This window comes from Neopelma chrysocephalum, unplaced genomic scaffold, assembly GCF_003984885.1.
Source record: "Neopelma chrysocephalum unplaced genomic scaffold, ASM398488v2 Primary Assembly neopelma1_81, whole genome shotgun sequence".
Lineage (NCBI taxonomy): Eukaryota > Metazoa > Chordata > Aves > Passeriformes > Pipridae > Neopelma > Neopelma chrysocephalum.
Genome location: NW_020897743.1, coordinates 4,043,917 through 4,058,406, shown reverse-complemented (window position 1 = coordinate 4,058,406; position 14,490 = coordinate 4,043,917). Strand labels below are relative to the sequence as shown.

The window sequence follows — 14,490 nt, the reverse complement described above, 5'->3', positions numbered from 1 at the left end:
GGTTTTCTTCTCATTCTACCTCATGTAAATTCAGAGTTGCCTGTGCTCTGTGCAGCAGAGAAGGACTTGCTTTTCCACCTCACCACCTCACAGTAGCCTTTCACGTGTTGGGATACTGCTGTAGCTCCTGTCATGCCTCTACTCCTGGTATTTGTGTGACCCAACCTTCTGCAAACTTTTCGTGCCTTCTAGATTTTTCTACATTTCCTGTTGCTGCTTTTCCTGACTTTCTCCAGCAGGTCATGGCTGCTTAAGGCATTCTGCAAGCCTCTTGCCCCAATGGAGCTGCCTCATGGCCATTTCAGACCTCTTAATCCCCCATAACAGACTCCTTTTAAATTCAAATACTGTCCCACTCCATGTTGCCATCTCTTTTATCCACATCCCGTGTCACCTGCAGAATGCCACTCCCAGAGTGACAGTGAGAACAACTCCCTGTTTTTTGTCTTCCTGGCCAGTTTTGTGCTTTTAGTCTCATAGTTCCATGCAGCCACAGGGCTGTCCCTTGCCTGTGGGAGCCTTACTGCAGGCTGTGCAAAACCCTTGCTGTGGTGCTGATGGGGCCCATTGGTGGCAGCAGCAGGACCCTGGGATCAGCCGTGTGCCTGGAGGGATGTTGGAGCCCTGTGTTTTAGGGGAGAGTCACTGGGCAGTCCTGCCTGGGGGAAACCCTGTTGTCACCCCAGAGCTCACCATCACCTGAGGAACTTTCTTTTTGTTGCGTGCATTAGGGAGCAGAGGACTGCAGGTGCTGGTCTGCAGCTCTGAGGGGATATGGAGAGCACAGCCTCTTCCTGAAATTCTGGGCTCCAGGGCACAGGGATGGCACCACTCGCCTTTGTGCCCACATGAACAGGCAGTCCTTTGCAGGAACAGACCTTTGGTACAGATCTGCAACACTTCTGCTCCCTGCCAGCCCACAGGCCACCTCTCCTGGCTCCCACTGGCTGCACGGAGCTCGGGAAGTGCCGTGCTCACTGCAAACCATCCACAGCAGCATTCCACAGTGCTGGGCTGGGGCTGCCGGGCTGCCCACGCAATGTAAGGTGTTCAGGACATTACAGAAACCAATATGTTCAGGGTTCTGCCTTGGTCAGGTCACCCTGGTTGGTGCCTTCGCAATCCTCAGTGAAACAGGCAATGAGTCTTTTAAGAAGGGAGTTGGTGCAGGACGGAGCTGAGCAGCACAGGGTGGCCCCTGTCATGAGGGCTCCCTGCAGCTGCTGTGGTGGACTCGTGTGGTGGTTCCAGTGGTTGGTGACACTGCTGTGCCAGGCACAACAAGGGGCCATGCACCACCTGGGGGTGATGGGCAGGACCCTGCCTGGTGGTCAGTGGCCATGCAGGGCAACCCTTTGTGTGAGCTCTGCTGGTGACAGAGGACAGTTGTCCCCAGTGGCAGCAGAGCTAGGAACAGGGCTCCTGCTTGCACCTGGGTGGTAGGAGAGGGAGCCTTGCCTGGAGCAGGGAGCTGAGGGGATGCAGGAGGATCCGCAAGTGCTTTGAGAGACTGATCCACCACCAGAGCTGACACTGCCACAGCCCCACTCGCCTCTTCCCTGCCACGCTGGCCCTCCCCAGGGAGGATCTGGGAAGGGGTCCAGGTGAAGTGGCATCCTGGCGCAGCTCCCGGGGCAGTCCTGCCCGTGCCCTACACTGCCCTGGCTCTGGGAGAGGTGCAGTGTGAGTAGCCAGCAGTGCTGTGGGGCACAGGCCTGGCCCCACCGTCTCTGCTATCATGCTATTTTTGAATTCTCTTTTTTTTTCTGTTGTGTTTTTTTTCTTTTTTTTCTTTTCCTTTTTGTTGTTTTGTTTCTATTTCCTTTCGTTTTCCTTTTTTTGTTCTGTCTCCTCGTGTTTGGTCCCTAGGAGCCAGCGCTAAGAAACAGGGCGAGGACTTAGCGGATAATGACGGTGATGAAGACGAAGGTATTTCTGTGCTCGAGGCTGCCACTGCATGACACGCAAAGCAGCTCCGTTTGCCCGCCATCCGCTGCCACCCCCAGGGAGCCCTGTGTGTGTCTGTCTGCCGTGCCAGGCAGCTGCGCGGGGTGGGGGGCAGGCTGGCCGGCTGTGCAGGGCACCCAGGACCTTCCCCTCCTCCTGAGGGCGGGGGAAAGCTCGTGGGGTTTTTTTCTGCCTTAGGAGAAGTTTGCTCCTGCTCAGTTTGAGCGAGGTGCAGGGAGGAAGCATGGCAGCTTGGGAGGAGAGGAGCCCTCGGGCACCTGGGCCCATTTCACCCTGAGCCCGGTCACATCCCACCTCCAGCCTCATCCCCCCCGGAGCCGTTTGGATAAGTGCAGCTGGAAGCCAACAACCTCCCCCTCCACTCTCCTGGTCCCGCCACGGGCACCAACCCAGGGTGGCTGTGCCAGCAGCCTGAACCCTTGGCACTCAAAGGGTATCTGGCCACGCCCAGGAGACCCAAGGTCCACTTGGTTTCTGTTAACTTCTCTACTTCCTCACCCAGTGGGAGCGAGGTCTTGCTTGCAAGCAGAGCATCAGCACCAGTCAAGGCAGAGCAAGTGGGCTTTCAAGCAGATGTGATTCTAGATGTACACCAGGGCTAAGCAAGCTGCAGGATAAGCTATTTTTAGTAAAACGGGGTCGTTCATCTGCAGGGTACGGAGCTGGTGTGTTTGGCTGCAGAGATGTGAAGAGGGGTAGGAGGAAGATTTGGCCAGGGTGCAGCTCGAATGTGCTGAGGACAGTAAAACCTCAGGGTGTGCAGAAGGCCCAGGGCAGCTAGAACACAGCCTGGCAGATGGCTTTTAGGATCTGGGAAATAGATGAAAAACTTTTTCCTTGGCAGTACTAAACCCCGGTCGTTTACTCCCACTAACCTGTGCCCCAGGATCTCTTGTACCAGGGTGTAAACTGGCATTCAGCCTAAGTGACTTGAGTGTGCTAAATCCCAACACACCAAACTGTGCTGCAGCAATTAGGAGCTGTTTATTCCCTGGTACATCTCCGTACATTGCTGACATTCTGCTGCAAGGATGTCCCTCTGTGTGTCAGTGGGAGCATGCAGCAGGGAGAAGACATGGGCACAGGCACTGATGTTCCTGCCCTTCACATTTCAAGCAGGTGGCCCTGGAAAAAGTTGTCCTGATGCAGCTCTGCCACACAGGCGATGTCTGTCCTGGAAGAGCTGCCAGGATTTTTTGCTCCTCTGGTCTGTGCATTTGACTGGCTACATCCTGGGGATAGGAAAAGAGCCAGCACAGGTTTTGCTTTTGGCATAGCCTCATTCTCCTGGAGGGAAGAGGTTTTCTGTGGGGAAGGGAGGCCTCCTTCAGCCATGCCATGGGCCACAGCTGAAGGTGAGGATGGCCACAGGTAACCATCAGCCTGGCCTGCAGCCCCCCTGCAATGGGCAAGCCACAGGGAGGAGTGGGCGTGGGCAGAGGTTAGGTGGGTGTGAGAGAGCATGTCCACCCCAGCTGGGCACCAGCACTGAGATGGTGTGGCTGTGCCCCCGGAGTGCAGCCCTGCGTGGACTGTGGGGGGGGCTGGCAGCCAGGGAGGCAGGCAGGGAGCAGCAGCTGGCTGGGGCAGCTGGGGCCAAGCAGGCACTGCCAGCCCAGCCAAGCAAAGTATTGGGTGCGGGAGAGCACGAGGGAGGGCAAAGTCCATCAGTGCTGGCTCGCCAGCCCAGCACAGGGCTGGGCAGCACAGGCATTTGGGACCTGGCACTGTGTCCATGACGGGTGCAACCACCTCCTCTGTGTAACATGGGCGAGATGCACCAGGAGCCCAAGCATGGGTGTTATTCCCCCGTGGATGGATGTGACTCCATGAGGGATCACAGGCCAGTGAGGCAGAAGGGGCAGGATGTCCCCTGGACAGGACCAGTTGAGAGAGGGAGCGTGGCTGCAAACCATCCCCTAGGCTCCTGCAGTCCTTCCTCCCCGGCCCTCGGGGTCCTGTTCCCCATCCTCACTCCATGCCTCATCCCTGTCCTTGTCCAGATGCTGTGCTCACCTCCCTGACACACACACGTGCATACACCGTCTGCCTCATCACCATGTCTGTGTCTGGGCACTGGGGTGCCATGGGTTCACACCCTGACAGCAGGCAGGTCTCTGCCTTCCTAGGGGGATGGGAAGGGAGGGTGAGAGAGTGAGACATTGGAGCACACGTCAGTGGCCCCCCCACCTTCTAGGTCCTGCACACCCCCATCCCTGCCCCCCCCCACAATGCCAGCTTCCAGGACTCCCGGAGCACTTGGGTCCAGCCAAAGGCAGGATGTGGGGCTGCATCCCAGGGCTGGACTCTGCAACTCCCACCCACAACAGAGCTGGTCTGGCTCCCGCACGATGCCAGAGCCCAGCTCTGGGGAAGAGCAGCGGGGTCCAGCCAGCACCGTCCCTACACTGTGCTCGGACCCCCGAGGGGACAGCAGTGTGGGGACAGTGCAGTGATTGCCACCACCCGGAGAAGGGCTGGCAGGGTTGGTTTAGTGGTGTTTGGCTTTGGAGGTCCATGCTGTGGCCCCCAGGAGAGCTCTGGCTTTGGCTCCTAAGCCCCCTCCCTGGTCCTGGCAGCTGGCATTGCCCTTGTACTTGGTCTGCCTGTCGGGCAGGGTGCTGCGGCCGTCGGTGGGGTCCTGTGTTTAACCACCTCTCCTTCCAGACATCCGGGACAGCGGGGCCAAGCCGGTGATGGTGTATATCCACGGTGGCTCGTACATGGAGGGCACGGGGAACATGATAGACGGCAGCATCCTGGCCAGCTACGGGAACGTGATTGTCATCACCCTGAACTACCGCGTTGGAGTGCTCGGTATGAGCTGGCCGGCGTGGGCTGTGCCGTCAGCACAGCCGGGCAGTGGGACAACCCCTGTGTCTGACCGGGCTTGAACCAGCCCGGGAAGGGGGCGGAGGGGGGCGTGGGGCCGGCGGGATGCGCTGCGGGCACGGCCCCTGCCTTCCGCCCCGGCTGCCAAGCGCGGTGCCACGTGGCAGAACCCCCAGCACGCGGTGGCAGCGCAGTCTGGGTCCTGGCACCGGCCCCCCCCGGCTCATTTACACAAACTGGCTCAACTGAAAGCAAATATTGGTTTGTGGTTAAATGAATAAAAAATGTGTTTACCCAGCATCTCCTCCTGAGAGGGCTCAGAGCGCTGAGGTGCCAGCGGGTACTGCCTGGCTGTCCTGGGGACCTGGCAGCTCTCCCTCCCTGGGCACAGACTGTTCTCCAAACCAGTTGAGCTGCTGGGACCCCCTCAACCACCCACCATGGCCTGGCTGCCTGCAGAGGGGACCACAGAAGGGTGTCAGGTGCCATACAGAGGAGGGCAGCAGTCCCATTTCCACAAGCACTGGTGACCTAGAGAGGCAGAATGAGGACATGGTCAAAAGGCAGTGCAGTCCCCTGCTTGCTGCAGCAGAAGCCCCCAGGGGCTGAGACACAGGGGACTTGTGTGGAGCACACTGCTGCAGCAGGGAGAACAAGGGGTGCAAAGGTTTGGGAAAAGCTCCTTCCCAGCCAAGCTGCTGTCAGGACTGGCTCTCTTACTAGCCATCCAGCCTAGCATGGTGTTCTCCCTTGACAGCTGGGCTCCCAGCTGGTACCTGAGACAGCACATCCCTCTGATAGCCTTTAGACCCCAGAGTTTCTTGCAGAAGATGACAGTTACCTGGTAGAAAATAAGATTTTCAGTAAAAATAAACCTACTCAAGACCTTTTAAATTAAAAATTGGCCCTTTAAGATGAATAGGTGCAAACTTAAGGGACGTGAGTCACAATATGACATTAGAGTTAAGTCTAATGAAGTGGTGCACCACACCCAGCCAGACCACCTCCAAGTGCCAGCACAACACTGGGGCCGCTCCCTGTGTGCTGGGATTACCTGCCTGGATTTTAACTTGGGGCCATGGTTTTGGCTTCCTGCTTAGAGTCAAACCAAACAAAAGTGATGATAACTTATCTTGGGTGTTCCCTTCACTATTGAAAACTTCTCAGCTTCTTCCTCACTGAGAGCCTTTGTATTTTAAGCTGCAGTCAGTTCCTCTCAGCTCAGCCCACCTCCTTATATTTACAGGGCCTCCTCCAGTCCATGCTGGTCCGTGGAAAGCATTGGCTGTGCAGGCACTCGGCCTTCCTGCAGCCACTGATGCTTTCTCAGCTTTCCCTGGAGCATGTGTGAGCTGTCTTGAGCCATTCTCAGCACAGGCGGTGGTATGGGTAGGACAGAGCTTTGTGCCCACTGTTGGCTGAAGAGGCTCCCCGGGGCTTGCAGCTGCACTCTCAGCCTTTTGCCCCTCGTTGCTGTGCAGAGGGTGGCTGGAGCTCGAGGTGTCCCTGCTCCAGCTTAGGACTCTCTTGGTAGTGGGGTCTCATGTTGTAGTGGTACAGGGTCCCATAGAAGCCCCCCTATGCCTGGGGAAGGGGGGTGGGAGGTCAGGACATTCCCTGCTTCCTCATCCCTAACTGGGCTCCCCTTGGCCCTCAGGGTTCCTGAGCACAGGGGACCAGGCTGCCAAGGGCAATTATGGGCTGCTGGACCAGATACAGGCCCTGCGCTGGGTCAGCGAGAACATCGCCTTCTTTGGGGGAGATCCCTTGCGGATCACGGTCTTCGGCTCCGGCATCGGTGCCTCCTGTGTCAGCCTGCTCACCCTCTCCCACCACTCTGAAGGTAGGTGTCAGCTGTGCCTGGGATGCTGCAACTGTGAGCAAACACCCCGCTGATGCTACTCTAGGGAAGGGAGCCCACGCAGGTCCTGCTGCCCAGCCTAACAAAGCCAGAGCTGCTTTCTAATTAGTTGCTGGTGAGAGCCTGACCCAGGGCTGGGAAACAAAACATTCTCATCCTGGGCAGGGAGAGGCCAGTGGCAGAGCACGTGGGAGCCAGAGATGGAGCTCCCGGTGCACAGAGCTGCAGCCTGGGGCCAGCAACCAGGCATGGGGAGAGGTGGGGACCCCTCCCATGGCATCCTGCCCCGGTGCTCAGGCTCACCCATGTGCAGATGTGGAGGGGGGGTAGGGCATCATGCAGGGCACCAGGAACATGGATCTCAGTGCTAGGAAAGGCATTCACACTGGAATAGAAGGGAAAACAGACCCGAGCCTGGGGAGGGATGGAGGGCCCCATCTTGTGAGACTGGGAGAGGTGAAAGTGCTGTGACTAGCAAAACACAGGTGAAGTAGAATGATTGATATCTGTAAATATAGCAGAATGTTTACTCTAGATAAAGTAAGGAATTATTTATGCTAAAAGATTGTGTTGGAATAAGAGCAAGTGCATGTAAACCACCTGCAAAGACATTTACATCAAGCATTTGGGGAAAAAAATTAATCGTGGGACTAGAGGTTCTTGATAATTTTCCTAAAGGAAATTGTAGGAGCAAAGCCTGAACTGAATGTGATCCACGGGGGACCAGCCTGCCAAGGACATGCTCACAGACTTTATATGAGGGTGCAACTCTCTCCAGTGCCATGTCCCCAAGTGTGATGCAGGGGAGAAAGGGACACGTGTGGGCAGGAGACATGGGTGTGAGTCTGCACCTGAGAGACACACACCACATTGCACTTGAAGCTGATGCGAGGAGCTGCAGCCCTGCTCAACAGCCTGGGTATCACACAGGAATGGAGACCTTCAGAACCTCAGCAGGGCTGGTGGCTGATGATGGGAAGTCTTTTGCAGGCTGAAAGCTGCCACAGAAAGAAAGAGTCTTTTCTCTGCCCATATTGAGTGTGAAACGCTGGTGGGGGAACACTATGTGTGATGTATTCACAGTGTTTCTTAGGGTGCTCCTTTCCATCACAGGAGTGCAGGACTGTGTGCTTGGCTGCCCAGGTGGCCCAGGATGGAGGGAGCAGCATGGAGAGAGTCTGAGGGTGGATTGGAGGGGCTGCTTCTTGTGACTTTCCAGCCACAAAAAATATTCCTGTTAGTATAGTACTTTCCAGGTGACACTATGCTTTCTGCCACTAAATCCTGCACCTGAATGCCTAAACCTTGTTTCTGCCACTAAACCCTGTATCCTTTGCTGCCCTGTCCAGCCCCAATGCCCGTGGTGTGGTCTCCCCTGAGTCTTAGTGGTGCTGTGTGCTCAGCACCCTCACAGATGTGGCAGGGGAGCTGTAAATGCTGCAAGGTGTGAGGGGAGTGCTCAGTGCTGCAACCAGTGTCTCATAAAACCAAATGGCCATAAAATTACCTCAAAAACCCTCTGTGCCAGAGCACCCATCTCCCCAAGGACAGGTAGCTGGCTCTGGAACACGGCAGGGGAGCCGTGCTAAGATGCAGTCTGCAGACCAGGTGGGTTTGTTTTTATTGCATCAAAATAAAACTCATAGTGATCAAAAGCGATTAATGAAGCTGCTGATTTGTGCCTGCTCTGCCAGGTGCTGCAAGAGGCAGACACTGGAGGCTTGGTATAGCACAGTGTCTGGCTGCCTGGGAGATGCACGTCTTCCCTGCCAGCCTCAGCCCTTGCAGGCAGGTGGATTCCACACCAGTGACCAAAATGCAGACCTCCATCACCTTGCCTGGGCCCCAGAAGGCTGGAGAGGTCCAGGGTGCTTGTGGAGCTTCAGCCAGGTGCTGGCATGGAGGGGGAGGATGTGATGAGTCTAGACTCTTGCAGACTCCTGGGTCCTCCTGGATCAGGACATGGCCATGGAGAGACACAGTAAAGGAACTCCATCAGGGACATGACCAGCTGCTGGTGACATCAGCTGCCCCATACTTCGCCAGGCAGGGGCAGAGCCCAGCCTAGTGGGTCTGTCTGGGAAGTGATGCTGCTGGCAGGGACAGTATGGCTGCTGCTGGGACAGCATCTCCTGAGAGCCAGGATAACCCATCCTGGCTCCTTGGCACATGGACGATGGCGCAGAGCAAGCAATCCCATGGCCAGTCTCCAGCCTGTAGGCTGGGTATGGCTTTCTAGGGCACTGGGAGGTGACAAACAGAGCTTGTGACTTCTCTTTGTCCCAGTGCATGGGACTGTACGTCAGGTACTTGGCAGAGCGAGGACTGTGCGTGCAGACAAGAGCTATGGACATGGTGGCCAGGAGCCAGGAGCCTCTGAACACTTCTGTTGCAGGAAGGTGCATGTTTCCCTGCAGAGCAGCACAGCCCTGGTTGCAGAGAGGTTCTCTGCGCTTCAGGGTGCTGGGGACAGCCCCAAGACTAGCACAGTGTTGTGCCAGCACCATTCAGGGATCACCTTAAAAATTCCCCTGTGGTGAGCAAGTGCTGGGGTCTGGCAGGGGTGCAGGCAGCACTTGGGGTGCAGGCAGCACTTGGGGTGCAGAAGAGAGCTGGTCGGAGAGCAGGGACCCTGGGGCGCACCCCGGACTGGCTGCCTTTCACAGCCCTGGAGGCTCTGCTTCCTCACCACCCTTTGTATTCTGAGCACAAGCACCATTGACATGGGACTGGAGCGAAGCCACGCATTTCTCTGCCTGGGCCAGGGCCTTTGTGGCCTCGTTTTCCAGGGCGAAAGTCCACTCCCTCTGTGTTCCTGGTGGCAGAAAGGCCCTCTTTGTGCATCTGGCAGCGTGCTCCTGCAGGGCCGGATTGGCACTGAGCAGCCCCAGCTGGGCAGGAAGCAGCAGGGAGGGGGTCGAGGGGGACTTTGACAAAGCACTGGGGTGGGACACGCAGGGTTAAGTGCCCTCTAGCAGGCGTTAACCCTCCCACTGCTGCCAGCCCGCAGCCTGACTGCTCAGTGAAGCAGGTGCCAATCTGGGCTGGAGGATAGTGCTGAGCCAGGGACAGTGTGTGCCCCTTGGGGGCTCAGGCAACATGTCCTTGGGGTGGCTGGGGCAGCATGGGCTGCTCTGCAAGGCCAGGCTGTGATGCAGCCATGGCTCCTCTTCTCCCCCCACCAGGACAGAAAGATGCTGGGCCATCCCCTGCAATGGGATCCTCAGGGAGCACAGCAGCCCTTGCTTGCTGCCAGGAGCAACCCCCCACTTGCATGCCCAGCTGTCACCCTGCCACTCTCGCAGTGGCCCTGAGCTGAACCCCTGTGTGAGCCTGGCTCAGCAGCAAAGCCCAGGTCAAGGCCAGGTGTGGGCTGAAGTGCTGGGTCCTTGCAGGGATACAAGAGCATCAATGCCTTCTCCATGCTGCATCCTGCGCTGCAGTGCTGGGGCGTTGGAACCCTGCTGAGAGCTTCCTCCACTCCTTGCCTGTATTGCAGGTCTCTTCCAGAGGGCCATCATCCAGAGCGGCTCCGCGCTCTCCAGCTGGGCGGTGAACTACCAGCCCGTGAAGTACACCAGCATGCTGGCCGACAAGGTGGGCTGCAATGTGCTGGACACGGTGGACATGGTGGACTGCCTGCGGCAGAAGAGTGCCAAGGAGCTGGTAGAGCAAGACATCCAGCCGGCTCGCTACCATGTGGCCTTCGGGCCGGTCATTGATGGGGATGTGATCCCGGATGACCCAGAGATCCTGATGGAGCAGGGCGAGTTCCTCAACTATGATATCATGCTGGGGGTCAACCAGGGTGAGGGGCTGAAGTTCGTGGAGGGTGTGGTGGACCCCGAGGATGGCGTCTCAGGCAGTGACTTTGACTACTCAGTCTCCAACTTTGTGGACAACCTGTACGGATACCCCGAGGGCAAGGACACCTTGAGGGAGACCATCAAGTTCATGTACACAGACTGGGCTGACCGGGACAACCCCGAGACACGTCGCAAGACTCTGGTGGCCCTCTTCACTGACCACCAGTGGGTAGAGCCATCAGTGGTGACAGCTGACCTGCACGCCCGCTACGGTTCCCCCACCTACTTCTACGCCTTCTACCACCACTGCCAGAGCCTGATGAAACCTGCGTGGTCCGACGCAGCCCACGGGGATGAGGTGCCTTACGTGTTTGGGATCCCCATGATTGGCCCCACAGACCTCTTTCCCTGCAACTTCTCCAAGAACGACGTCATGCTCAGCGCCGTGGTGATGACCTACTGGACCAACTTCGCCAAGACAGGGTGAGTGGGGATGGGTGCTGTGCCTTGGGGGTCTGCACTCACTGCAGCTGTACCCCTCGAGACTGTGCTGTGGTGGTGGGGGGGTTGTCATGCCTGATGTGGGACACTGAGCCCCCTGAGCCCAGAGGTCTGTGTGCTGCACCTTCACTGGGGTCATGGCCTCAACCACAAAGCAAGAAGCTTAGAGCATGGGCAGTCCCTGGGACAGAACCCAGCCGAACGCAGGGGTGGGGAGGCTGATTGGCTGTGGTTGTCATGGGTGAGGCTTGACCCAGGGTTGGGGTGCTGCCCAGACATGCAGGACCTTTTGCCAGCACACCCTGTGCCACGTCTGGCAAAGGTGTCCCCAGCCTCCATCTCTGCACCCAGCTTTCCCTCCTTGCTTCTTTGGCTTTTCCCAGTGCTAGTTCTTTTCTGCCTGTGTTTCACAGGGACCCCAACAAGCCCGTCCCCCAGGACACCAAGTTCATCCACACCAAGGCCAACCGGTTTGAGGAGGTGGCCTGGTCCAAGTACAACCCCCGCGACCAGCTGTACCTGCACATCGGGCTGAAGCCACGGGTACGTGACCACTACCGGGCCACCAAGGTGGCTTTCTGGAAGCACCTGGTTCCCCACCTGTACAACCTGCATGATATGTTCCACTACACCTCCACCACCACCAAAGTGCCACCACCCGACACCACGCAGAACTCCCACATCACCCGCCGGCCCAACAGCAAGATCTGGACCACCAAGCGCCCCGCCATCTCCCCTGCCTACAACAGCGAGAACGGGAAGGAGAAGTGGAGCCCAGAGCAAGAGGCGGGCACCCTGCTCGAGAGCCCCCGCGACTACTCCACTGAACTGAGCGTCACCATCGCCGTGGGCGCCTCCCTCCTCTTCCTCAACGTGCTGGCCTTCGCCGCCCTCTACTACCGCAAGGACAAGCGCCGGCAGGACACGCACCGGCAGCCCAGCCCCCAGCGTGGCGCCGCCAACGACATCGCCCACGCACCTGATGAGGAGATGCCCTCCTTGCAGGTGAGCCAGGGGCACCACGAGTGCGAAGCTGTGCCGTCCCATGACACCCTGCGCCTGGCTGCTCTGCCCGACTACACCCTCACCTTGCGCCGCTCGCCGGACGACATCCCGCTTATGACCCCCAACACCATCACCATGATCCCCAACTCGCTGGTGGGGCTGCAGACCCTGCACCCCTACAACACCTTCACCGCCGGCTTCAACAGCACGGGGCTCCCGCACTCACACTCCACCACCAGGGTATAGCTGCCCGCCGCCGGCGCACACGCATGCACGCACGCACACACACGCAGCAGACACTGGCAGAGGGAGCGGCGGGGCCGGCAGAGCCCCCGGACGGAGGGGCAGCACCCACGGACGGGGCAGCTCCCAGCCCAGAGACCTGTGGGGTCCCGGTGTGGCCCCGGCGCTTTCTTTTGTTCCTATCTAACTTTTGAGAAGTGCTTTGACTCTCCCGGCCTCAGGGCCCCGCGGGTTGCCCCGGGACGCCAGTGGGGTGCAGGAGGGACGCAGTGTAACCCTGCACCCGTGCAGGCGGGCAGGGGTACCCCACTGTCAATGGCCATGGGGCTCCCCGTGCTGTGGCTGTGCCTCCCAGTGGGGCGATCACATCCCCGGCGCTAAGCCCACTGAGCACCCTGGGACTGACGAGGAGTGGGACTGGGCATCCCTCTCGGCCAGTGCCCAGGCATCCCCAGGCAGCTTGGCAGCCCTGGAAAAGGCTCCTTCACTGTGCTGAGAAGTGGCCCTGGGCCATGGTGCTATAGGCAGAGGGAATGGGCAGGGTCCGGGGACCTGGCCATGTGCTGGGTGCGGGCGCTGGGGCCGGTGCCGGGGCTCAGGGACCCTGGGAGTGGGGCTCTGGGCTGGAGACTTGGCACCTCTGCCCCTCTTTGCGCTGCAGAGAATCTCTTTTGTGTCAGTCATTTCTCTTTGCAGAGACGTTTTTTAAAGCAGATCTTTAGTTCTTTACACACTAACGGAGTCGCCGCGTTTTGTCCTTTGTAAAGATTTTAAAACCAAGTGTTCTTGATATAAAATAAAAAGCCAGTTAGAAGCCAGCGTGTGCGCACGGTGCCGGCCCCCCATGGCGCCCGCCTGCCGTGGGTGGGCACCAGGCAGGGCAGTGCCTCCTGCGCTGCGGGGCCGCGCTCTTTTGTATTTTTTGATATTTTCCCTCCTCTGTCACCCGTGCCCACCTATCTCAGCCAAATAGCCTATCCAACGGCCTGCCTGCGAGCACCTCCGCCCCGGTCCCTCCACTGCCACCACTGGCCAAGTGCCACCCACTGCCCCACGTGGGCATCACCTGCTCTGAGCAACGTCTGTTCACCCCCATGAACCCAGGAGCACTGCCCCAGACCTGCCCTGCTCCTCCAGGAGCATCCCACATCCCTTCACCACTGCCCCAGGGCTGTGCTGTGCCCTCCCTGCCCGTGCCGCTGCCCAAAAGCAGTGGTTTGCAGCCTGTGTCAGGGGTGGGGTGACAGGAGCAGAGTGAGCTGCTTTCCAACATCGACTCTGCCTCCTATGTTACTTCCACTGGGGCCCCACTGTGGGGTGACCCCAGCTCTGGCATCCGGGACGTGCAGCTGGGATAGATGCATGGGCAGGGACTCTGAGGGTGATGCAGCCTGCATGGTGCTGGGAGCACCCGTGCCAGGGCTGGGGCACCCGCTGGGCTGGTGTGGCCACTGAACCACATGTGGCTCAAGGCGAGTGGCTTTGGTGCAGTCGGGCATGGAGAAGCAGCAGCACGGGATCCCACGTGGGGCACCCCAGTCTCAGCCCCCCATGATGAGCACTGGCACCTGGGGCCTGGGGAGGCAGGAGAAAGGGACAGGTCCTTGTGGGGACACCATATCTCGTCCCTGTGCAAGACGGTCCGGCTGGCAGACGCTGCCCATGCTGGCGGCCGTGACGCACCGGTGCCGGCTGGCCCTGCTGGCCCTGCTGCCTGGGGCCAGTGCATCGATTGCCCTGCTGGCCCTACTGCCTGGGGCCAGCCCATCGATGGCCCTGCTGGCTCTACTGCCTGGGGCCAGCACATCCACAGCCCTGCACCCTGCCCCGGCCCCCCCCCCCGCACAGGGCTGAGGGTGAGGATGCTCGTTGGAGAATGTATTTATACCCTGTCACCCGTGCAGAGTAACAAATTCCAAATAAAACAGAAGTGATATTTTTAATAGCGGTGTGTCTCGCCTCTTCTTGGAGCGTGCAGGGGCCAGGGACTCCCAGGCTGGGTGGGGTACCCTGTGCTGGCTTAGAGCCATCCCAGCCATGGCTGTGCCTGCTGGCAGAGGGTCTGGATGGTCTCCATGTCCCTGGCACCCACCCCACAGAGGCAGCAGGAAGATCCTGGTATCACCTAACCATGTCAGGGTCTGGACCCCCAGTGCAGCACACATTAAGCCAGCACCATACGGTCCAGAGTTGCCAACACCAAGTGCCACAGATGGGGGAGTGTCCCCCCATATCCCCGCCCTGCTGCCCCCACCGCCAGCACGGGGACCCCAT

At 58.8% G+C, this 14,490-nt stretch overlaps 1 protein-coding gene across 5 annotated transcripts in view; it reads left to right on the top strand.

Moving 5' to 3' along the window:
* NLGN3 (neuroligin 3) overlaps positions 1-14,159 on the top strand; it is a 39,942-nt gene extending 25,783 nt beyond the window's left edge. For 4 of the 5 annotated variants that reach the window (XM_027690681.1, XM_027690682.1, XM_027690679.1 and 1 more), the window contains 5 exons: positions 1,870-1,929; positions 4,636-4,785; positions 6,458-6,643; positions 10,161-10,950; positions 11,382-14,159. In XM_027690681.1, coding sequence (XP_027546482.1) covers positions 1,870-1,929; positions 4,636-4,785; positions 6,458-6,643; positions 10,161-10,950; positions 11,382-12,219 — 2,024 coding nt within the window. In that variant the 3' untranslated portion in view covers positions 12,220-14,159. The remainder of the gene's footprint in view (positions 1-1,869; positions 1,930-4,635; positions 4,786-6,457; positions 6,644-10,160; positions 10,951-11,381) is intronic. The other variant, XM_027690683.1, reaches the window with a different exon arrangement.
* Positions 14,160-14,490: the final 331 nt, after the last annotated feature.